Source organism: Pholis gunnellus, assembly GCF_910591455.1.
Source record: "Pholis gunnellus genome assembly, chromosome: 10".
NCBI lineage: Eukaryota > Metazoa > Chordata > Actinopteri > Perciformes > Pholidae > Pholis > Pholis gunnellus.
The window spans coordinates 7,431,801-7,450,901 of NC_136537.1; the positions used below are offsets into that span (position 1 = coordinate 7,431,801).

Consider the following 19,101-nt stretch of genomic DNA (forward strand, 5'->3'; position numbering starts at 1 on the left):
CTCTCAGCTTGGCTCACCTCAGGGAGGTGAAACAATTTCATGTTGAAGTACTCACGATGAATGAGGATTTTGTTCATAACTTTGTGCCTGTAAAGCAGATTCTTCATGTCTACCAGCCTGATACAGTCTATGCTATTAGCCAGTTTTTAGGTAACATTAGGTGGTGTGCGTTAAAACCAAAGAAGTCTCAGCTACTAAAGACTCTAATACCTGTAAATGACCTTTGGCAAGGTCCAGTATATTTGTATATGTTGCATTCATTTTCAAAGTGTTTATTAAGGATGTGCCACTTTGATCCTTTCACACTGTATAGATGGGTGCTTTTATTTTGAAATAATAATGTCGGCAAAGAAAAAGAAGAACAGCCAGGTGTGTCTTCCAAAAGCAGGAGCGTGACATTCCTCTTTTTAGCACCTGAGTGATAATGGCACAAGGTTTGGCAATATATCATTATCTACTATAATTGAAAATAAATGACTTTTTAATGTATTTTTGCTTACTTGTGTGTAAGTTAGCAAAGACTTACACACCTGGCTCAACCTGCTATAATTTAGCTTACGTTAACAGCAAGTAGCATTCCTTGGCCTTTGCTACTTGTAGGAGATGCTATGTAGCTTTAAGTGTGTAGTGCAGTAGCTGCAGTATATTGTGCAAGTCATGCTTGAACTAACATGGTTAGACTTTCATTCAAAGTCATTACTGTGTCACAAGCTGTAGCATATCTTCCAAAAACGACAGTTTAGAGATATATTAAACATAACTGTCTGTAGAAATATGTGTGTTGCGGTTATACCAACGAGTGGGAAGTATCTGTTTATGCTAACCTAGCTGGTGTTATTAGCTAAATGTTACTGGCATAGCTTTTTGTAATGTGTGTTGTGTTATTTTGGTGAAAGGTAATTTAAAACTTAATTTCAGGTTACATTATCATTAGGCTACGCTACATTTTATCAAGCGGTGGTTCAAATGTATCAACCATGTTTCACATTAGCTTATTAGCATGTTAACTCTTTCACTCCTCACTCCAATAGGGTCATGTGTCCGTAAGCTAACTTTAGCTTTGTCAGAAGGTTTGGTTAGCTTAAATAGTTGGTGAGAACAGCTAAAGTCTACACCAGATGTGTGTGTGTGTTTGGCGACCTCTTGCTCACCAGGTAACTCATGTGTAAACTGAGTCCTTGGTAAAATAAATGCCCTAAAAATAGTTTTGACTGATTAAGAACTTGTTCAACAGCAATGAAGCAAAGCAGTTTCTCTCTTTCAATCTGTTTTACAAACACTTTGGACTTGAAGACTCTTTTGTTCGAGTTGTTGGAGTCGTTTATTGAGGCTAAAATAATATATGATGTAACATGGAATATAAGTTTTTTTATGACTGTATTCAAGAAGAATGTCTGCTTTTTTTCCCTCTAAACTTGTGACCTAATGTTGCTATTCTGTCTGTCTGTTTCATTGAAGAGGTGGTGAAAAGCCAAAAAAGAAGAAGAAGAAGACGATGGCATGAAAGAATTATTGAAGCACGGGAGTGAAGAAGAGAACAAAAGGTATGACTGATGGAGAGTAGAAAGGTGGGTCACACATGTAGCCTACATGATGAAGGACAACTCAAGGTAAGCAGCTGGCACAGGTAGAAAGGGGAAAAGTGAAAGAATCAAATGGGATGAGAACGGATGAAAGGGTACAGAGGAAAAAAATGGAGCGATGGAAATGGACGCATGTCTGTTATGTTCCTGAGGGTTAAACTCTGGGGAAATTACCTCATCATCATGAGACGGCTCCAGAGCGTTGCATGTACACTTCGGCCATGTTGACTTTGTGTCGGAAGAGCACACACACACACACACACACACACACACACACCCTGTTCTGAATCGTGGCCAATAGCATCATAGTCTGGCCGAATCACTTCCAGATTCAGTGACGTCACCTCTGTCAGGTTCACAGGAGGAGCAGAAAGCACACACACACACGCACACACACACACACACACACACACACACACACACACACACACACACACGCACACACCACCTCTTCACCGGAGGATGACACACTGATCTGTATTTTTTTCTTCAATTATGACTCAGGGGTTGCTTCAAGGATTTTTATTTCAGCTTCTTTATTGAACTCGGAGAGCAACTATCCTCACATCATGCAGTGGATAACGCAGAGGACTGACAGACCTAAACTGTCATGGCTGAAAGCCATGAGGCTACAGTCCCACCTGGACTCTAAAAGGCCCATATTACTGTGAGGTTTTAGTGGCCTGCAGAGGTTAGGGAAGAGGCCGCTGGAAGGCTGTTCCAGCGGTTCATGTAAAGGGGACGATTTGGGAAAACTGACACTCTCCTTTACATCAGCAACTACTGCTGAAGTGCCATTGAGCAAGACACTTTCATAACAACTGACTCCAAGAGACAAAAAGTAGAAGACCGTGAGAGTCAACATTTTGTGGATTAAATTAAAACTGTAGGATGAAGACAGGAAACATCGGTCAATGCGAAACAAATCTTTATCCTTCTCACTTTAACGTGATTCTAAATGAAACATATTGTTATTGGCCAAAGACTATTTTTTCAAATACAATTTGACAAGACGTCATCAAGGAGCCTTGGTTTAATTCGTTAATAAACCATACATTACTATTACTATTAATGACCAATGTCTATATAATGAAAACTGGCAAGTAAGGGTTGTGGAGGATATACGTAGACAAAGGGAATTTTTCACAAACCAAAAATTCAACTTCATTACAGTAAGGCTTATTAAATCTAATCCGCCTCATAAATGAGCTTTAACCACCTGCAGATAACTGGTTGTAGATAGGGATGCCTAATTAGAAAATGTTTTTTATGTGTAAATATATGTGTTTGTCTGTTTTGATCATCGTTTCCATGTTTGCTCCATAGTTTTCAATGTGTGTATTTTCACTTATGGTTTGATAAATGTTTAAATGTTTCCTCGTTGTAAAGCAATACTTGGCTTTTTGATGATTTCTATATAAATAAACATTATTATTTGTATTATCATTATTACTACTACTTCTTAAAAATAAACAAACTTGAAGTGGGTCAAGGTATGTGTGTGTGTGTGTGTGTGTGTGTGTGTGTGTGTGTGTGTGTGTGTGTGTGAGTGCTTGGCGGTGGGGGAGGGTTGGAGGATATAAGAGTAAGCTGCTAAAATTGATGACATCCCCAACACCACCCCTGTTTCTCACCATGTCAAAGTTCACCATGCCAGAAAGAAGACAAATGTGATATACTGAGGATGAAAATGATAGCCCGTGTGTGTGTGTGTGTGTGTGTGTGTGTCTGACTGTCTGGAAGGACTTTCCTGCGCTTCAGAAGTCTAAGCCCTGCTCAGGATGTAGTTATGGAGCGCTAATTTGAGAGATGTCTGATTGCGGGCTTTTTGTGGGCCCCCACAAAACACACTCACAGACACCCACCCACACACACACACACACACACACACACACTTTATCCGTCATTAATCCATCAGGTGTCATTAACAGGGGAGGATAGACTGATTGGAACCAGAGGGAGACAGAATGATGTCACACAAACACACTTTGCTGCCAGGGTGCTCATGTGTCTCCACGGGTCCCTTTCATCCTCATCATCACCCCTCTCACACACACACACACACACACACACACACTTGTGTGACTGACATATAGACACATGAAAGTGCAAACGTACAGTAGGCCTACAAGGGAAACACTTATTCATGCTGCTTCGCTCGTCTCCAACCTCCACAGCCACGCCAACACCAGCCCCTCTAAAAATGGATCAGTGGAGCGCCTGAAGAGAAGGAGAGACTCATGTTTGAATGCAACAATAATTAGAAAGCTAGAAGTGAAGATCAATGTGTATCTTTAATGAATGAGCCGGTGTTAAGAAGGGACGATGGATTCAGGCTGTCCCTATTTTAACTCCCCACCCCACACTAAACACGCTACACGGCTATCTTTGGAGGACGAGCTATTGTTTAGCAGTGACAGTAATCCCTAAAAGAGGTACTGTGAATGGATCTCTTTATTAACACTGACGGAGGCTCATTATCTATAAATACAGGCGGGAGCCACTAATAAATCATTTCTCATGGCCCTGATAGAGCACTAACCACGAGGCATTAAAGCATCGTGAATACAAACCACACGTTGGCAGGGGAGCTCTCTGCATGTTTGTGTGTGTGTGTGTGTATGTGTGTGTGTGATTTACACCACACTTTGGCAGGCCGGATGATGGGGCTAGAGCTAGGCTTTTGATTGAAATAGCATGTTGTCTTTTGAGTTCCCATTTCGGCAGCATGTAAATTATAGTGTCTCTACAGGGCTGCAGAAAGTTTCCTGGGGTGGGAATAAAGTCAGAGAAGTGAAAATGTTTTTCTACACATGTGAGGACGACTAAAGAGATGCTGATTTCGTCTTCTGAAGATTGACTTCTGTGGTGCAGCAGCGGTTAATTGGTTTCTACAGATATCAGTGTCAAAACCCCGATGTGGATTTTATTATGTTTACAGGTGTTGTGTCACAGTGCATCACTGGTGACGGCGTTCAGAGGAAGTGCAAGGCCCCACCAGCTACTCGTAAATATGTTACTATGTTTGTGTGTGTTTAGAAGCAGTTTAGAATAAGTGTGAAATATCAGATTATTCTAATCTAACTGGCATTATTAGCCTATTAGCCAAGTCATTGAGCAACATGTTTTATTACATTTCAGTTATAGGTTCCATTACGTGTGTTATCTTTGTGAAATTGTGAAGTGTCAGGTGATAGGTTGTTTATTCTACACGAGTCATACTGCATTAGCAAGCTAACGTTAGCGTTAGTTATGACAGTTAGCTAACGTTACTTCAGTTAGCTACGAAGCAGTTACCTGGCAGTTAGTCGGTGTTTACCACTTTGTTCTTTTGTTCCTTTTTTACAATGCAAGAGCTAGTTAGTATAATCTAAAAAAAAGAAGGCAACGGGAGAAAGATTTTGGTAGCGTAAGCGTTCTGTTTTTTCTTTTGTATTCCGAGTACTATTGACCAATCACGTTCGAGCAGTCTTTGGTTGAACGTAAACAGTCTGTGTGCCAATGCTATCCGCTGCAAAAGAGACGGAAAGCTTTGGCCCAAATGCAATTTGGGAACCCACAGACTTTTGTCTGACGACGATTGAGATTTAGATGGGTTTAGAATTAGCTTACTGTCTCTAGTGAAACAAGCCGGTTGTGCACGTGGTCTCTGAACTCCAACTCCGGTCTCGCGTCTCGAGTTTATAATCGGGAGTGTAAACAACGAGCAGCGCACAGGAAAATAAATTCTTGGCACGGATATCCGCTGTCTTCACCGAATCCCCAGAAATATTACCCCCAAAGGCTTATCTGTCATCGGACCGATAGCTGATGGGCGCCAAGATCAGTAGTATTTATGCAGTGAATGCGATTACGTGATCATTTAGCTACATTTTATTGGCAGAACCTTTTGTTATTTTAAACATGTTTTTACTTTGTGAAATGTAAGTTTAAATCCTCAGTTTACATAATTGTTTTATACAACCTGTTTTTATTTCATGATTTGCATATCTCCATTTCGTTGCAACGGCTTATTTTGAATTAACAAACAAATGGTGCAACCAACATGATTTCCATGGAGACAAAACACTGGAATTAGGGGACATCTAATGCAAAAATCAACAGTTTTTTTCCCCTGTCTACCACAGTCCTAACTCGAGCCAGGCCAGACGGGCCAAACTCTGACAGTTCAACCTTCCTCGGAGGTCACTTACAGCAGCCCGTCCAGCACTGCTTCAGCTTTGGCCCGGCCCGGCACATCCAATCATGCCCCTATCCAGGCCCATTCTGCAGAGATGAGGGAATGAAAGGTCCGATTAGGGCCTGCTGGAAGTATTCAGCACACACACCCCCGCCCCGCCCGGTCCATCACCCCAGTCGGCGGCCCCTTTCCAACCAGCCCCTCTCCCCTCGGCCCTGCGCTGCTCCGGGCTGTGATTGACATGTGAATTACAGTGTGTGGTGATGATAATAAGAGTGCTACCCGGGGCCAGGCCTGCGCCTTCCAGCCAGCAGCCGATCCCAGCTGGCACAGCCTGAAAGGCGACCGCTGCCACCATCTGAAGAGGCAAATAAAAATGACAAGCTAACTGTTAAAGAACTGCAGATTTTTCACATGTTGTTTTAAAAGCTTTTGTGGCTCTGCCAGATTTTTCTTTTTTTCATCTCTTTTCTCCTAAATTTTCACTCTTCATCCCCGCCGACCACATCCAGATATTTGAAACCCCTCATTTATCAGAGCAATCTAAAAATAATTCCCCTCCGCTGTGGCCAGGCTTTGATAAAAGATATTTGTGTTCAGAGTGATTGCGCTCAGTTGGACAAAAACAGATAAAGACGTGTGCGACTGTGTGTGTGTGTGTGTGTGTGTGTGTGTGTGTGTGTTGGGGGGTTCCTCAACAACCTCCCACCACATGCTGTACAGACACAAAACGATGGTTTCCTCCTAAATAATTACTACATCTTCTCACCATGCATGTTAACAACACCAACAGGGGCCCTCAACAGCCTGAAAACACGTTTATGCTGGAGTGCTGGCACTGTTGACTTTTGTGCATTATTTTATCCAAGCAGTCCAACGTAATGTGCAATTTACACATCAGGGTATTAGGAAATATCTCTCCAACACCGTGCAGATTGCTTTTCCAACCCTTTGACATGCTTCTGGGAAGGGTCCTGCTTGGCAGAGCTGCCCCGTTATTGGAGGAGCGAGAGAAGGCGTCGACTGAGATCCTCACACGAGTCTGATTCTCATTATCAATTACGGCTGTTTTTGTTTCTTTTTACCGCAGCCATTAACCACACAGTTACTGGCAGTCAGGGAGAGAGAGAGATAGAGAGAGAGAAAGAGAGAGAGAGAGAGAGAAAATGCAATTTTCATCAAAAAGAATTAGCTATCCAAACAAGTGAGATGAATGTGCCACAGAGCCGGATTCACAGCGGGCCTCATGAAAGCAATGTGGACAGATGAAGATCTATATGTGTTTAATAGGAAGAGGGTGAGTAGCAAGGGATAACTGAAGGCTTAGGAGGAGAGGAAAACTGAGGGAGGGGGGGGGGAGATAATTCACAACACACTTGTGGTGAGAGGAGGAGGAGGAGGAGGAGGAGGAGGAGGCTGCGTCTTGGCCGACATGTTACTTTCCTCTCCTGTTTTCCCCCCTGCCCTCATCCCTCGTTACCCGCCGGGGCCGGGACGGAGGCAGAAGGAGCCAGTAAAGGCTCGACGCCGTGGCACATGAGCCATTAAATCTTCCTACACTGCGGGCAGGGAGAAGGCGGTAGTACCAGGCCTCGTGCCCAGGCTCCTCAAACGCCCGCCGGTCCAGAGACCCAGAGTGCAGAGGTGCTGCACGAAGGGAAAGGAGAGCTGCCGGGTAGCAACACAGAAACACAAACAACAGTTTTTACCTCTATTGTGATGCTAATAAAGTTATACATTGGCGGAGGTGTTTTGCCCAGGTATAAGACAAGAAAGAGAGCGCACATTACACCCAGTTTACATTGGACAGCCTGCCTGAGAGCAGCTTAGCGTTGATATCTTTATGTTTTTCAGACAGTCAACAAACCCATGAATCACTGCTGGGCACTGTAGTTTTAAAGCAAACATGACTCAAACATGATTAAATAGTGTATTTGTTGGAGACGATTTTCAGCCACAGGCTTGGTGCAATAATATCATAGAGTGTCTCTAAGAAGTGGACGCAGTCACTGTGACATCACCCGCTGGTTTGTGGACAATGGTTTTGAAAGCCGTCGCCATCTTGGTTTTTAGCCGTCGTCATCTTGGATTTTTGCAACCAGAATTGACACGTGGAGTTAAGTACAACCAAATGTTCCCCTGATGGCCCTTATTAAAAAGAGTGCACGTCTCAGGCACCCATGGTTGGCTTCACTCCTCAGACCCGGAGGTTGCCTGCTGTGTCATATGTGTGACAGCAGTCAGTGTAATGTTCGGCATTGTACGTTTCTGAAAACCACGGAGACATCGAATGTGGACATTTTTTCAAATGTCGTTTTTGCATTCAAGCAACGCTCAGAGCAAGTGATTAAAAGTTACGTGGTATAATAACAAGTATGTCCGCTAAGGATGGTTGTCATTTATTTATGTTACTTACTTTACGTTGCTCCATTATATTAACACAAACCACAATGTCTTTTTCTAATCTTGACCAAGTAGTTTATTGCCTCTTTTCTATGTACTCTTATTTGTGCACGTCAGTCTCTATTGTGTTTCTGTTTCTCGTGTCAGTTACCTGTAAAGCACTAACCTGTATGAAAGATTCCTGTTTGATTGATTTCTTGAGAGACGAGGGTGGCGATGAGGCAGATTTGCAGAAGCTGAAACCGGGCGGTAGGAAACATTCCGGGGAAATTGATGCAGCAAACCATCTTAAAGTCTTGCATCTCGTGTGGTCCTCACTTTTTTTTTCTTTTTTTCCTCTTTGTCATCATGCAGCCAAATCTGATTAAACATACATTTGGAAGAGAGAATGTTGACGCTCTTATAGACTGAAGGATGTGATCAGCGCCTCACTGACTCATGCCGTTAGAGCTGCTGCAGAAGAAGGAGCCATGAGGAGACTTTGTTTCTGCACAGGGGGGATCCCTGCAGGGACTCGACTGTCCCCCAACAGCTGTACCCCCCCCCCCCCCCCCCCCCCCCCCCCCCCGAGACAGGGACAAGAAGGAGGTTATATAGCAGATGGGATACCACACACACACACACACTCACACACCATGGAGCTGATGACATGTCAGAGTCATAGGAATTTGTCACTGTAATCGGTCATGTTGTAAAAACCTTCGACTGGTTGCTCCGCTCCCATCTTCCTCTTCGCCTCTGGGTGTTTCAGCTCTGCCTGTTCGAAGTAGAAGCAATCGGTATACAACACCGGTATCTAACACACAGCTCTCACGCCACTTGAAATCCAAAGTCACATTCATGTAACCAGCATTGGAAACAATTCGCACATCATCGTCTCAGCATATAGAGTATACGTTTTCCAGGTGAGCCTCCGCTCCAGAGAACTCACTCCCCATTAGTGCCACAATACGCTAAGTGTTTACAGCGTTCCGTACTCAAACACTCTACACGTGTCACGGCGGACGGGGTGGTGGAAGTTTGACGTTTGGCAGCGAGTGGGCATCCGCTCCAGCAGCCCATGCCCAGAGTCGCCCTCTCTCACACAAACACACACACACACCACGCACGCAAACTGCTCAGCATCAGGATCCAACTTAAAATAAACCATCAGGGGCCCCGTCACATCCACTCAGCACTGAGCAACCGACAGACAGGCCTGTTTATAAACACACACATGCATTCATTTGTGATGCATGTGCACATATACAGTACAGACAGACGCCTAGCATGAGTGTTCGGCTGGTCGTGATTACTCTTTGGGCACCAGTATTCAGACACACACACACACGTGCACACACACACCAGCCTAAGTGTCAGTCATCGAGTCATAAACAAAGCGTTTGTATAGAAATTGTGGAGCAGTTTAATTCATAAAAGGCATATTTTTATAAATGGCAAAAAAATTCCCAAAGTTTAAGTTACCGTCAAGATTAAAGTGTTGCACCCCAGCCTGCTGGTTGTGGGCCCACCAGTACGTTTCCAATTGCAAACCAATTATCCACCAATGATTATTAATTAGGCCGCTGTGGGTAACGCAAATCAACAGCATGCGGGCGGGCCTCCAGGCGCAAAATGATCGGAAGGCCTAATTGCGGAAGGTCATCAAACTTCCGCATTGATGGAAACCCGAGGCCCGTGCTAAATTGGATTTGAGTCTCTCTCTCTTTTTTTTTTTTTGTTGCGCCAAGCGTGCGTATTGCGCCACTAATAAGAGGAAACACGTGTGCCAAACATCCCCGAATGAGGCGAACGCAGATTTGCACTGGATTAAGAATCCTGAATACAACTATAGCAGCTTCCTGTTGTGTTCAGCAGCTCCCCGGCATCACTCGGCTGACATCCCGTAATCCCGTGACGAAGATTTATGAGTTGACTGCTGAAGACGACAGGGGAAGAAAACAAAATAATCTGTCGAATTTGAGTGGAAGGAAACGACGCAGGCTATTTCTATCGGAACCCTGCGTCTTTTATTTCACAAGAGAGGCAGCAGGCCTCGCGCGCACGGATTTATTTCTGTTGCACTCTCTCCCTCCTGACCGCGTGTTTGGGATGCACTTTAGTTACAGTATTGAGAGAAAACGACAAGTCGGGAAAGAATAAACATAACTCCTGCGGGCCGCGGTCCTCAAACAGGTTATGATGACAGAGAGCATGCGATTCCGGTTGGTCATAGTTCTCCATTTCCCGTCTGTTGTCAGAGATTTCCATCACCAGCCAAACCAACCGTGCCGTAAACACAGCCCTCATTTGTTTTCTCCTCACAGCAATTATATCATGTGATTAAAAAACATTTTAAATAGGTCCTTCGCTGACTTTTATTTGTGTTAAGCGGATCTATTTCATGTCGAGCAGTAATGTAATAATCCCGAGCTGTCATTACGGCCCAGTTCCCCCCCCCCCCCCCCCCCCCCCCCATCCCCCTGTGCGCCGAACTCCATCTGATCTCCGCATTTATGAGAACCAGACTGGCGCACACCCTCACCGGGCACCGCAAAGTCAAGGGGGAGAAGAAGAAAAAAATCCCACTTCTATACCGGAGGAACGGGAGACAAGAGACCGCTTTAAGCAAAGCCTTCAGATTAATATAGGAAACGTTAGCTTCAACAGAAACGCGGCGAGTTTCAGGGAGATGTTTTACCTTCCAGATGGTCTGAATTAAAAGCCTCAAATATTTGTATAGTCTCCCCCCTACAGCTCTAAAATGCTCATTCTATTTATCTATCGGATGTCTAAATGGAGGGAAGCAACACGCAGGTCAATCACAGAGCTGGCTTGTGCTAAAAGAATCGAGAAAAAGTGCTTCACAGATTTCAAATATATCAGTGGAGATGTATATCCTGCCTATACTTTATCAGCTTTATGTTTTCTGCCTTTATTATTAGTAGTAGTATTATTGTGTGGCCTACAACTCACATTTCCTTTTTTGAAGGAACTGAACAGGATTATATTACAAAATGCCACAAACCAAGACCAAGTTTGACCGGTCAGCCATTCATCATCCCCACAGTGGCACCGCGCGTAAAGATGCTGCTTCTGGTTGTTCTGGGTGCTGTAGAGACCGAGCGCACACTGCAAAAAAATATGTTCTGTTATTTACAGAGTCTCAATAGTTTTCTTCTGCTAGTGGGAAGATGGCAGTTGGTTGGACAATGTAACTCGTTTCCTTGCAAATAAACTACATTAAAGAACAGAACTGAATGGAGTTCCACCTGTTACTGATGAAGTAATCTGTTTCAAAGTCCTATGAAGGAAATGTGATTGTTTTTGGAGAGAACTGTTTATTATTTCACTTTCGCGGTGACATTTATTTCTCATTTGTCTCAGGAAACTATATTTAAGGCTGAGAGGCTGTTAGAATGGACACTTTTTGCAGCGCATGCTCATGTGGAAGAATGCACGCTGCGCTCTTCCCTCCCATCTCCGTGACGCGCACAGAGGGACGAAAGGAACAAGCCCTCTGTGCGGCAGAGAGGAATCAAAGGGGAGACACTGAAACGGATAAAGGGGGAGAAGGGAAACTATTGTAGTGAGGAGGAGAGGCGTGCCAACAATCAAGGATTTTTGGATGAGGGCGCGCGTCTCGGAGAACACATGGGAATGCACCGGATCAATTACGCAGCGTCACGGAGCCGCCGTGAGAGAAGAGGGGCTCCCTGAGGTGCTGCTGCTGCTGCTGCTGTTGCTGCCTGTTCTACTCCAACCTGTCCTGAATGCGCCGGGACGCCGAACCTTGTGCGGGACAAAGTCAAAGTTCAGACGGATATCGGACCCGCAGAGAGACGGGATCTGTCGCCAAGATGCAGGGTCTGAGTTCCCGGGCTCACGCGTTTTCCGTGGAGGCGCTGGTCGGGAAACCCTGCAAGAGGATGAAAGTGTCGGAGGGACACGAGTCAAGTTCAGCTGGAGACACCGGCAGCGATAAGAGCATCTTCACCGGTGAGGAGGCAGAAGGACTGCTGGCTTTTTACGATCACTTCATTGCTTTAATGTACACGCATTTTACGCGCAAGATGTGGAAATGCAGTCGGCAGTTTGCAAGTTATTTTGCCCCGTCAGACCTTTTATTTCTTCCATTTCCTACATTTGACAATTTCACAAATTACCTTTTTTTTATTTTTATCATCTTAAAACCAAAATGATCAAATAAAATGTCAAAGGGAAAAAAGTTTTGTTTTCACTCGTCAAACATTTCAGCAACTTCCTGTTCCTTTTTATAAGACTATACATTATTTATATCTACAGCTAACTTTAAATTAAAAAAAAGTACAAGTTGCAACGTGTAGGCCTAATTGATTTGGGAAAACAAATCGGTACCAGGCCTCTTTTCTGTCAGCGCCTCACTGATCCCAGTCTTTGCCCCATGTATAGGCCTGAACGAACATCCAGTCAGCCAGATGAAGAGGGCAGAGGACACGTGCTGTGACCCGGAGAGACAGACCGTCGGATCAGGGGCCGAAGAGGCGGACGCCAGCGGAGAGGAGAGCAAGCCGAAGGAGAGCGACTGCCGCCCGGACAGAGAGGTCCGGGCAGAGCTGCAGGGCTCCGAGCTGTGGAAGAGATTCTACGAGATCGGCACCGAGATGATCATCACCAAAGCTGGCAGGTAAAAAAAACAATCTGGATAAGAGAGACAGACTTTACAGTGATCTGTATATTATGGAGAGACTTAACGCTGCTGTAAACTGGGCCTTAAGGCTTTATGTTTGTTTCTATTCTGCAAAACTTTCAAACGTATTTGGCCAACATATCCGGGGACAAGAGGAACAACATCTGACAGGCAACGGCTGGGTCTATTCATAATGATATATATATATATATATTATTAGGTGTATATATATAGATGTACTTAATTATTGTAAAAACACACAGCAGCTAAAACGAAACAAAAGCCCTGAAGATATTTTCAATGGGATCCTTTACTCTTTAAATAAAATAAATACTTTATAATAGATACTTTCTCTCAGTATGATAAAAAAACAACAACAAAATCTTCTAATCTCATGGAATAAGAGCAGGCCCATGGGGCCTTACTCAAACAGGGAACATCTAACTTTTTGTTGAATTAGAATCTTCCATTCTCGGTCATGTCATCGTTTACGTGATCGGGTGTCAGTTATACATAAAATACAAGCTGTAGGCTATAGTTCATCATCAGTGATATGATGATATGATATTTACATGAACTGTCCTGCGGCACATGGTGCCCGTTTATCAGGTGTATAACGGCTCTGCACGCGCTGCAGCCGATCAGATGTAAGCAGTTTATTCAAATATGCCATACACCAGACGTTAAGTATTCACTGTTTCCTTTGATTGGGTTAACGTTAATGTAGAAATATATGCTTAAAATGTCATAGTATATTTATTTTTGTCTAGCTGATCTTTGGAACAAAAAAATAAACAGTGCACATTAGATTTATAGGTTTTGTTGAATTATTGCATTTAGTCGAACTGAATTAAACTCTATTTTCCGGGACACAATTTAAAAGAAGACCTATTAAATATGATCCAGGATTATCGATGACATAATAATCGTATGGCACGTGGATGTTCTTTGGTATAGATCGATTGTATCTGTCAGTTTCAACGAAATGAATGTGTGCTGTGTAATAGTAGGCCATGTGCGTCTTCTTCTGTTTGTTTTTCTTGTTCCAGAAATGAGTTATTGGTACATAACTACCTGCTGAAGTCTAGCTTCCGTTTCCACAATATACGGAGAACACGCGCTATAAATCTCGATAGTGAAGATGCCCTCGTGGCCCCTCGAGGACTCTGAACCTAACCGCTATATATATATATTTGATCTTCTGTGCGGTTTTAGGACAGACTCCCCTTTTTCAGAAAGGTTTTAAAAATAATAAAACACGACTCGGATATCAGATGAACGTGCTGCGCTTCTTCTCTCACCTCTCGTCAGGAGAATGTTCCCCTCTGTGCGCGTCAAAGTGCGCAACCTGGACCCGTGCCAGCAGTACTACATCGCAATGGACGTCATGCCCGTGGACTCGAAACGCTACAGGTGTGTGTGTGTATGCGTGCGAGTGTATTAAATGAGTTAAACTCCCGCTGCGTCTATGCGTTTATTTACTCCCATATCTACGCCCCGGTCCGGCAGGTACGTGTACCACAGCTCGCAGTGGATGGTGGCCGGAAACACGGACCACTCGTGCATCTCTCCCAGGCTCTACGTGCACCCGGACTCGCCGTGCGCGGGAGAGACGTGGATGCGTCAGGTCATCAGCTTTGACCGAGTCAAACTCACCAACAACGAGATGGACGATAAGGGGCATGTAGGTAACCCATCTGAGCATGCGCTGCCTTCTCTTACTCTCTCTCTCTCTCTCTCTCTGTCTCTGTCCAACTAACAGATAGTGACCAGTGGGTCCACAGGTTATATGTGTGATTTTAATGTCTAATAATAGGATTCTTTTTTTAACACAAAATTATTTATATATATTATTTCCTTTATTTATATGTGTTCATTTCTGCCGCATGGTATATGTGTAGATGGTAAAGGCGCAGCAGGGTCAACATGTTGAACCCCGATGTCTCGTCTAATACTGGCGCGTTCCCTTAGAGAGGAAAGCCTGGAGGCCTCTCTCTTTTAGGGATAAAGGAAGAGGAAATCCTGTAAAGGTTCAGCGATGTATGCAGGTGTGACGGATGTGGTGACTGGGGAGGCTGTAGGTGGCTTTTCACTTGATCCTCGTGTTTATAAAACCACGCTGGAGTTGGTGTGTTTGGGGGATTCATTAATCTGGTAAACGATGGAGGAATGTAGAAACTGTAGAAATCCCTGATGTTGTTGTGGTCAGTTTGTCACCTTGTCTGGAACTCTTTTGCTTATTTTGAACACTAAAGAAGAAGTGTCGATTGTCTTCTTTATATTACATTTGTTAGTTTAGCTGCTTTGTGAATTTTAGAAAGAATCAGATTTTTCTTGTGAAACCTTAATACATTATTTTTACTCGGCTCCTCTACAGGTTAAAATGGAACATTTTAGTTTTGTAGACAAAGCGGTCAAACTGTTAATTCATGTAATTTACCATTTTACTCTGGCTGTTTATAAAAATAAAAATATTAATAATAATAATAATAATAACACAAGAAAAACTACTCTATAAACTGCAAAATTCAGTTTTGGGAAATAAGTCTTACTTTTTTTCTTTGTTTAATTTTTGTTTTAGAGCTGTCAAATAAAAATCCGGTCAATTTCCATGAAATGGTTGATTAATATTTGTACGGGGCACTGATTTAATTATATTTGATGATTTGATGGTTTTATATATTGAATAGCACATTTGAACTAACTCTGTATTAGTTTTAACGTGCGTAACAGCTGCTGTAATATTTTACATTGTGTTGTTATAGATAAAGGTGCCGATACATTACATTTTATTCTGTTCTTTCATATTACACATATTGTTTGTGTAGCTGAACTCATTTGCTCATTTCCCACAGTTTTTAAATGGTCATATTTTGTTCGGCTAAACATCTAGTTAATTGAGGGAAAAGTTACAACAGCTATTCGGATTAATTTTATTTTAATAGAGTTTAATATGGTTTGATTTTTCAAGCTAAAGGTTCTTTGATTCCAGTCTCTCAACTCTTTGTCTCGTGTGATAGCAAATTGGATATCTTTGGGTTTTTGGACAAAGAAAAAGCAATTTGATGAGCTTCAGGAAAGTGTGAAGGACCTTATTCACTATTATCTGACATTTCATTGTATCTGAAAAAATCATCTTGATATTGATTGACAGTGACCTGAAACCTCAGTTGCAGCCCGATATGTTTGTAGTAAAAACATAATGGTTCCCCCTCATCTCTCCCTCCAGATTATTCTCCAGTCGATGCATAAATACAAGCCACGTGTGCACGTCATCCGGCACGACCCGCGCATGGACTTGTCACAGATCCAGTCGCTGCCTGCTGAAGGAGTCCACAGCTTCTCCTTCCCAGAAACGGAGTTCACCACAGTCACAGCTTATCAGAACCAACAGGTAACACTCAAACACTCTGTAGCATGATCACAAACAATTTGACTGTTGAAACAGAAGATTATGATACATTCAATATGTGTAGTCATCTGCTGTTTTCAAACATCTGAATTTAGAAACCGCTGATGTTGCATATTTACATGCTTTAGGTGCCAGAAATATTAAGAAAGCCAACATGTTTTCATGCACGCAGTGGCTGTAATATTCCTCAGTGATCCAATCGATGCTTTAATCTGAACATCATGGAGGTGACGAGGCCAACTTTTCTGTGGTCTCAGCAAAATCATGAATTGCAGTGTCCTGGTTTTGCAGTTGCTCGGGGCGGGTGCGTGTGTGTGTGTGTGTGTGTGTGTGTGTGTGTGTGCTTGGGTTCCTGACCCCACTGTTGGCTACAGCTCCTCCAGGCGTCTGCGGGGACCGCCGGCTCTCTTCATCAGGGCTCGTTTTTTACGACCATGCGAACGTATTATTACAGAAACTCAATAACGAGCTGTGACGTGGGCCGACCGCTGGAGTCCACGCAGCCCGTTAAAGCCCCAAATAAAAAACGTGCGACCTCCGAGAACCCTGTTTGACGTGGCCCCCCCCCCCCCCCCGGGTGCTGCTGGGAGATGCAGTCCCCGAGGGAGAGAGAGCTCTGCCACTCTCCACGCTGCCGTGAAGCTGAGCTCGTTGTTAGCTTAACACGTCAGCCGCTTGACGCGTCCACTCTAACCGGTGTCCATTCCTTTCTCCTGGGGCAAGATCACAAAACTGAAGATCGACAGGAACCCGTTCGCCAAGGGCTTCAGAGATCCAGGGAGGAATAGGTACAGCAAAACTCACCAAAAACACTTGTTTTAGCTCAGAAAGTGCTCCACAGGACCCGAGAGGGTTTTAAGGCTCAGCCACTGACACCTGACACCACATAAAACCTTCACATGAATTTGAAATGTGCAGGGCAGAATTTCACACCTCTCACAACCAATATTTAAATACCTGAAACAGCATTTTTTTAGTGCTTTTACACTCTATGTGTGTGTGTGTAGGGGAGTGTTGGACGGCTTGTTGGAGTCGTATCCCTGGAGAGGCCCGCTCAGCTTCGACTTCAAGCCATTCGCCATACAGCTCCAAGGTAAATGTGCTGCAGCTCCGATTACTTTTCTCCAATTTATTTGCCTTTGTGATTCAAGTTTCTGACCTCTTTCTTTTTTTTTCTCAACAGGGAGCTCGGGGTCGCCGACCGGCAGTGTGAAGACTCTTCTCCCCCTCTCCTCTTCCGCGTCCCTTCACCCGTTCTCCATCTCCGCGCTCTCCTGCCAGGACGCCGCCCTCCGCGCCCTCGCTCTTCCCCTCCACGGCAAGACCTCCACCTCCTCGCCGGCCTCCCCACTGCCCAGCGGGGCCTTCTCCTCCCTGGGAGCGGACAGACTCAGAGGCCTGGCCCCGCTGTCTCCGCTAACAGACCTCTCGCTCTTCTCGGCGCTGCAGGCAAAGAAACTCCCCCACTGTAGGGACCCGTGTCTTCTCGGGTCTCCGGGGAGCTCCCACTGCCTCTTCCCCTTCCACGGCCCCCTCAGCCCCCAGGGGCCTTCTCTGCTCCCTCATCTCTCTGACACTGCGGGCCCCTACTGTCTGTACCGCTACAGCTTCCCCCTGAACCCCCAGCTCGCAGCCATTTCCCGGCACGCCAAACTAGCCGAAAACACCACAGACTGTCTGCTGCGCCAGTCTCCGTGGCACCCGACCACCAACCACTGCCTCTGACAGCTGGACCGCACTTTTCAGGCTCCGGCCCATTGAGTGTAACGAGCCAAAGCTCACAGCAACAAAACCGAGAGGGCTGTTTCTCTATTGGAGCGAGACCCAAAGGAGCGATAAACTTTCGTACGCTGTGTTGGATTTACCAGCACCAAAAAAAAAAAACTGACCCTGAAGCAGATCACGAGCTGCTCCCCTTCACTGCGGACACTCAGCTAGTGCCAAAAAACGCCCGACATCGAAGAGAACAGAAATGTAGACAGGGTGCAGATTTTTATTTGGGACAGAGAGCACAGTTTCCTTTTCCCGCCTTAGCTACTTCCCTCGCTGTAATGGTGTTCCCACAGAGCATCAGCATTAGGACCCGAGGTATGTAATATAGATATTAATGAATGACTGTTAAACTGACCATAAGTGCCTATTAAAGTCTTATTTTTTTGTTCAGATCACACACCAGCATTCCCAATGTTCTTTGAAACACCTTTTCAGAAACGCATGCTTCTGTGCAACAGGAATAAGAAATATTCTGAATAAGAAATGATGTAAAAAGTCTCAGAGATCCAACTGCAGGACGGACATGATGAAAAAACAAAGCGTGTTCTGTGTTCTCCGAGCCCTAAACTCGGCTGTGTCTCAGTGTCAGGCCCGGCCACCCCTCACTAATAACATGAGCTCATCACGTCTCGCTGTGATTTTAAGAGGAAGAGCAACAGCTGCCAGGTTTCAGCCGGCATTTTCCACTCCTGCACTTTATTACCAATAAGGGCGCTAATCAGAGACGCATGGAGGTGAAAGGGTTATTCGTCAGAGGCCTTTATTAGGCCCAGCAGAAGGCTCCTCGCAGCCGTGTCATCATTACTGTAATCACGGTTGTAACATTGTTCCAGGATCAACAGTAAATCAACACCGCTGTGTGGAGACATGTGGACGGCTTTTCAGAGCAGCAGTGTGCCATGAGGAGCAGAGAGTGAAAACCTACTGTGGGCCAACATAATGCGGTGGTGTTTTAGTCCATACCAAAGGGGGGCACGCCCGTTCAGCCGCTGATGTGATAATTCCTGCCTTCAGCTCAGACTCAAAACCCCCTGCACCCTCCCTCCCTCCCTCCCCCCTCTCCCTGCAGAGCGAGGATCAGCGGTTTAGGCAAAGCGGGGGG

General features: G+C 44.6%; 1 protein-coding gene across 1 annotated transcript; it reads left to right on the forward strand.

The window, feature by feature from the left end:
* Positions 1 to 12,005: 12,005 nt before the first annotated feature.
* tbx22 (T-box transcription factor 22) lies at positions 12,006 to 17,951 on the forward strand (the record flags this gene model as incomplete). Its single annotated transcript, XM_079167753.1, has 8 exons — positions 12,006 to 12,144; positions 12,577 to 12,811; positions 14,126 to 14,227; positions 14,324 to 14,498; positions 16,044 to 16,208; positions 16,950 to 17,014; positions 17,234 to 17,319; positions 17,410 to 17,951. The coding sequence occupies 8 exons, from the start codon at positions 12,006 to 12,008 to the stop codon at positions 17,949 to 17,951; spliced, it is 1,509 nt and encodes a 502-aa protein (XP_079023879.1).
* Between the last annotated feature and the right edge of the window lie 1,150 nt (positions 17,952 to 19,101).